We start from the raw sequence: 6,617 nt of genomic DNA on the forward strand, positions 1-6,617 counted from the left end.
CGGTTTGACCTAAGTAATACCACGTCTTCACAAAAGACTGACGTTAAACAACGCTTGCGTTGTAATTCGTTGTGTGAGTGAGATTACCGGTTTCACAACAGCCCTTAAATTCCAAAATCCCAAAATGCCGGCAACGGACTTGTAACGCCTCTGGTGTTACAGGTGTCCGTCTACTCGTTTAGCGGCCTGTAACATAAAAAAAAACAAATCACAAGAAATTTTAACTGGCAAATAATATTCTTCACCAAGTTAAGTACCTACCACTTATTTGGAAACTGTATATAAAAAGTATTGAACTCAAAAGCTACAGGTATAGTGACGCGACGACGGCTACAAAGCGAGCGTGATACAAATATTGATACGTTACAATTTACACACGAATCATGTATCGGTACATTATCGAGCAGCTAATTACATTAGCACGGGTTCGATCACGACTGAGTACTTATTGCTAATCATCGCAGCTCTCCATCAATTAGCAATAGGTATCTACCTATATGTTCACACGATCTCTGTTGATGGTACGTTTTGTTATACATTTATCATCGCTATTTAGTTGGTAAATTTGTATGAAGTTGCAAAATATATAGTAGTAGGTATTATATTCTGAAGAGGAAAACGGAGGTACATATACGTAATTCATGTAAAACTCTATTTTCGCCAGTTATGTAGGAGTCTTATGAATCTAATAAGAGAAGAACCTATCAAAGGTAGATACAAAGATATATTTTATGGTATAAGTCGGTAAACAAGCAGACGGATCACCCGATGGTATGCAATCGCCGTCCATGGACACCCAAAACACCAGAGGCGTTACAAGTACGTTGCCGGTCTTTTGGGGGTTAGGAATTTAAGGGTTGTTGGGGAATCAGCGATTGGAAAACAGAGGTTAATTAGGCCTCCGGTAGCTTCACTAACACAACGCAAGCGGTGGGTTTGTGAGGCAGTAGCATCACTCCGGTCGAGCCGGCCCATTCGTGCCGAAGTATGGCTCTCCCACACTTGAAACATTTTTATCACCAACGCCAAATGTTTGTTCTCAATCGACAGACAGCAAAAATGCAACAAAAAATAACTATTAGAGTGTTTCCAAAATAAAACGTAATATCAATCAATCATAGGTGCCAAAGTACCAATAAAAATATACGTTTCCCACTAAGTACACAAGCACTAGAATATTTTCACATTTTTCTCGCGAACATTTCTCGAAGAATCGCGTGGGTTTTATGATCGGTATTTTATTAACAAAATACGCACATGGCTGCTATTTTTAAAGCTTGCATTTTGTTACTAGCAGACATATCTAGAAATAAACATTCAGTAAGCGTTGCTAGTTACATGTTGTACATCTCTACAATACTGATCGTGTTTGTGCACTGGGAAAGATAAAAATAAAATCGAATTGATACAATCATCGCTTTTATCTCAATAGAGATGAATAGATTCCTTAGTTCTTTTGTAAGTTTCATTATATGAAATGCATCTCTCGGCATAGGTATTAGGGTGCTTTTCCACCAAAGATGTGCTATGGTACGTTGTTGTGAATGCGTTTGGCTTCCACCAAACATATTCATTGGTACACATAGCTTAGCACTTGTCATTCTTTAGTGGACTCTGGAACTTCACTATGCACGAAACCGCTTGCTCGATAAATATAAGAGATTACAACCACTCAAATGACGAGACAGGTAAAAATAGTTATTTAATGTAACATAACTAAGTTATATTGTTAGGTTACTTTTTTCCGCCACTTTCTAGTTTAATATAATGCATGCTGTAAAACTCTATTATTGGCTTAAGAACCTCATGTCACATATACCATATCATGTACTTAGAAAGTAAGCTGTTGAGTTTCCTGTAAATAAATAAATAAATAAATAAATAAATACTAGTAATCATCAATATCTTTAAGTTTGCACTTAAAGATATTCTCAGCATCATTTCCACAAGATGTAAAGTCCCAAGTTCCGTGTGCGTGTCATACACTTTTCCCTGTTTCTCAACTTCCCAAGATGCGAGTGTAGATAACCAGCCCACTGGTATTTCCCAAGCAGCCACTAACAATGGAGGAAAGCTCGTAAATCTCAACGTTTTGTGACTTTTTACCGACTTCCCTGTTGTTGAGTAAGCTGGTTTCTCAATTGTACGAGTAGGTAGTATAGGGGGTAGGCAGAGACAATGGCCGCCAGTATAGGCTTGGATTTAACCATTACTCACATATTATTATTTTAAGAAAATTCCATACTAACTTAGTATATAGCGCTTAATAACACAATGCACTTTTTTAACCGAATTAAAATAATCTGGACTGCCTCGTTGGCCGAGTGATTGCAAGTTCGACTCGGCAAGGGGTCTCGGGTTCGATTCCCGGGTCGGGCGAAGTATTACTGGGCTTTTTTCGGTTTTTCGAAAAATTTCTCAGTAGTAGCACGGAGTCTGGAAATGTGCCCGGTATATGGCAATAGGTTCACCACCTATTACATGGGACTTACAACATAAATTGTGAAAAGTGGGTGTACGCAGTGGCATTACGTGCCATAATGTGCACCTCTGCCTACCCTTCGGGGATTAAAGGCGTGACGATATGAATGAATGAATTAAAATAATCTCAGTTTGTCCTGTGTTTGACTCACGCATAAGCATACGCTTATGCGTGAGTCTAAACCAATTTTAATGCGGTTTTCAGCATAGTATTTTTCAAATATTTTAGGTTCTTTGGGTATAAAATTCATTAAAACCACCAGCACTTACACTTCTTAGCAAGGGGTTAAATAATCTTCCTAACTAAACAGTCCCACAATTCACTTTAATGGCAAACAATTTTTACGGACTCCTGACCTATTTTAAAGCGAGAGTTAAAATAAAACATTGAATTAAAGCAATAAAACGAACGCTAAAAGGTAAACTCCTTTTAGCTGCGAGTCCCATAATGAGCGACTGTAACGTGTAACTTTTAAGGGTCCTAATTTTATCCTGTAAAGTAAAGTAGTACTTATGTACACGCTTCGTAGGTTGAAGTTCCCTTATGTTGTTTGTAGCTATTTGACTTGTGTGTAATGAGTTTAATGATTTAAAAACATTTATGATAAAAAATGATCAATTTTTAATTCGGTTTTGAGAGTTACCTATTAGATAAATACTTGTGATTATTCAGAACACATTATTTATCAAAAAAACAGCGACAAAAACAAATAATATTTTGTTTCACAACAATTCTTGCTTAATTAAAAATCTTCCAAATGAACGGAAAAAATAACTACATATTTATTTTGACAGCCACTTGTATGACGTCATTTACCCTTCTGTAGTATATTGAAAAACATCTAAAATCCTTCCACATGTTCGGAGTGACGTCAGCAGCCTACATGTCACGGAGACCACGTTAATGAATGTATCTCAGCCACTCCGCCACAATCTCACTCGTTCACCTCGAAACGTTGCGATCGACAGATCATTATAATAACAGATTATGTACCGAGATCACAATGCGCATGTGGGCGACCGTACTAGCGTGTCCTACCACCTGATTAGATTTTATCAATTACATGTAAATTATTTAAGGAAGTCATGTAGTTCCTTATATTCTTTTGGTATACTCGTATTTGTCGGTCCAAATGCTTTCCTAAGTCAATGCATCCTACTAGGTGATCGAAACTTGTTTTACTTGTTTCAAACACATATTGATAAATCGGTATCTGCAAAACCGGTATCTACATAACTAATTTTAATTAGATATCTTTGGACACACAAATATGTCAATTTGAATGATAAAAGGATACGAATGTGTAATCATATAATATTAGAATGAAATTACAATGATATTTTGTTTGTTCCAGGTGAGAGCTGTGTGGAGAAGCCGCTGGCGACACTGTGGCGCAACTACCAGCAGTCGACCAAACCCGACGTGGTGATGAAGCTGTCCGTCACCAACTCCGGCCTGAAGGGGTTCACCAAAGAGCACGGACTGACTGAGTACTGGTCCCACCGCATCACATACTGCGCCAGCCCACCGCACTACCCCAAACTCTTCTGCTGGGTGTATCGCCACGAAGGCAAGAAGCTCAAGCACGAGCTTCGTTGCCACGCCGTCCTTTGTACCAAAGAATCAATATCAAAGAAGATCACAGAGGAACTTCAAATCAAACTGAAGCAAGCCTTGAGTGAGTTCAAAAAGGACAGAATCTCAAAACAAAATGCGAGATTGAGTCTCGCTAACAGTGTGTACGAGAACCCGAGTATGCCTCGCAGGAAGATCTTACTCAGCGTCGGAGCAATGAACTACAGACCACCGCTAGAGAGGTCAAAATCTGCTCCAAAACTGGGAGCTATTGAGGAACTTTGTTCAGAAGAAGACGAAGAGGAAGCAGAGATGAATGCTAAGCAGAATAACGAGCCCTGGTCACGAACGGCTTTGGCGATGGACAACTTTTACTCCTCGCAGACGCTCGATAGACGACGACCTGATATAAAGTCCCCAAGGAAGACCTCATGTCCCGAGGGGGTCATAAACCGAACGCTCTCTGACTCTGGAAGCGACACCGTCACAGTCTCCGACGAATTCCTCGAATTACTGGCAAAGGAGAGCCAAAAGAATGGACGTATCGATGATACTAGTCATAATGAAGGAGAAAAGGAAACAAGATTGCTAGAAGCGATTGCCGAATCGAACGAACTGAGTGATAACGTGGTGACCGAGGGCGATTGTAAGGCGCTCATGCAAAGTAACTACCTCGTCACGGATAGCGACGACGGATCTGTTTCTTCGGGCTGCGAGACCGCCAGCACGGTCACTGACACCGAGCCGTCATCCCTGCCTTCGTTCCCCCAGGAAGACCAGAAAGAACACGCTGACAACAACATGTCCTACTTGGACCAGAGTTTCACACATGACGACATCAGGAGTAGCAATAGAAGCTATAACTCGGTTCACATAATGAACAACCCCGACTCTAATGTCGTTGAAGAGGTGAATCATGTCCCCATCGGTGAGAAGAACACCTTCAGGCGAAGATCTACGTATCCTCCTCTACGAGCCGATACCAATATCATGGCAGACTTCGAAGGGAAGTTTGAGTCTCTCATAGATAACTTGACTGATGTAGACAGCTTGAACTCCAGCACAGAAACCGAGGTGTTTAAGAATACTGGCGACAATGACAGCGCGTGCAGCGATGAGTCGGGGTACTCAGAGCTGTTGGATGGCAAAGAAAGTATAATAGGCAACACTATAATGGTCTAAGTTTCCCATATGTTAGCTGCCCCTTTCTGAGTGTTTGTTTTTCATAGAAAAGTCCCAAGGACGCAGCGCTCCCCTGATCTCTAGCGGGGCAGCAGCCATGTTGAGAACTGTCGAATTATTTGAGTGTAGATTTAGAAAATTAAATTTATACGGTCTGGCAAATACAATGCACGTAGTTAAATATTATTGTGAATCCTTTACTAAGATATAAATTATAATAATGTAATGTTACAGAGGTTATGTTGGGTTATTTCGACGAATTTTAAGTAATTATTTAGTCCAGCCAGCGTCCTGATAGAGCAGCCGCTGGCGTATAGTCTGTCGTGTGTTAGCATAGCACCATTTCTTTGTAAATAACAGGGTACAAGAGTACTTCATACAGTTGTCGTATTATTATGTTTAAATGTTTGTATATATTGTAATTTAAGTTCATGTATTAGATGAAATTTTTCGGAGATTTTATTTGTAAAAGAGTTATAATAGTTAGACACTTTATGGATGCGAACATCTGTTTTGTTTTTGTCTATATTTATTGTTTATAGTAAGTGTAGTTGTTGAGGTGGGCTGTAGGCGGCGGATTGTGGGTGCGAGTACATAAATATGTGAAATAATGTATTTGTGCAGTGCGTGGGGTTCTACGACAATTAAGTACATAGTACTATAATGTTTTCTTTGTATCGAGTGTTGTCCCTCGTAGATATTGTGGCTTATTAGTTTGTGACTGATAACTTAGACCTTCCCAACTTTAAGCACAATGTTTGTATGACGTAGCAGTACTTCATTACTTGTATTGAAAATGTCAAAGTGCAGAAAAATGAAAGCAATTGTGTTATTGTGTAGAATTCTCATAAACATTTCTCTTCGAATGTAGAATGTGAATATTTCATCTTGTGATGTGTAACATCTGTCTGCTTCACGTTGTAGTGGTGAGGCAGGAGGGCAGGGAGGGCAGTGAGGTCCCTGTTCACTTCCATCTCGTGTGTACTTACGCATTCCATCGGCACGTGTACTAGGTCGCCACGACACCGTCATCGTCATCCTAATCGTAATTGTAGCGGAAGATAATAATTTTTCGATGAAAAATAAATCATTTAAAAGTTTATTTCTTGTTATTTTATTTTTCCCTAAACAAACTGGTCGAACTAATGGCTGTAATAGGCCAATTATAAGGGAGGAAGGATGAATAGAGCTACTGATTGAAAAGATTTCATAAGTAATAAATGGAAAGGTTGATTTAATAAATGATGATTTCAAGCCAAGAAGAGGACTCATTAGTTTTGAAGTTTCATGTGTTTTGATGACAAAATCTATTTACTCGTAGACTTCTTGAGCATAGAATGATAAAATAGTTATGTTATTATTCCCATGCTATTGTAGA

The 6,617-nt window shown here is 39.3% G+C and overlaps 1 protein-coding gene across 1 annotated transcript in view; it reads left to right on the forward strand.

The window, feature by feature from the left end:
• LOC118262370 (uncharacterized) overlaps window positions 1-6,341 on the forward strand; it is a 128,363-nt gene extending 122,022 nt beyond the window's left edge. The window contains exon 3 of the mRNA XM_035573645.2: window positions 3,837-6,341. Within this exon, the coding sequence (XP_035429538.1) occupies window positions 3,837-5,239 (1,403 nt within the window). The 3' untranslated portion in view covers window positions 5,240-6,341. The remainder of the gene's footprint in view (window positions 1-3,836) is intronic.
• The last annotated feature ends 276 nt before the right edge of the window (window positions 6,342-6,617 follow it).

Source organism: Spodoptera frugiperda, chromosome 12, assembly GCF_023101765.2.
Source record: "Spodoptera frugiperda isolate SF20-4 chromosome 12, AGI-APGP_CSIRO_Sfru_2.0, whole genome shotgun sequence".
In the NCBI taxonomy this organism is placed as follows: domain Eukaryota; kingdom Metazoa; phylum Arthropoda; class Insecta; order Lepidoptera; family Noctuidae; genus Spodoptera; species Spodoptera frugiperda.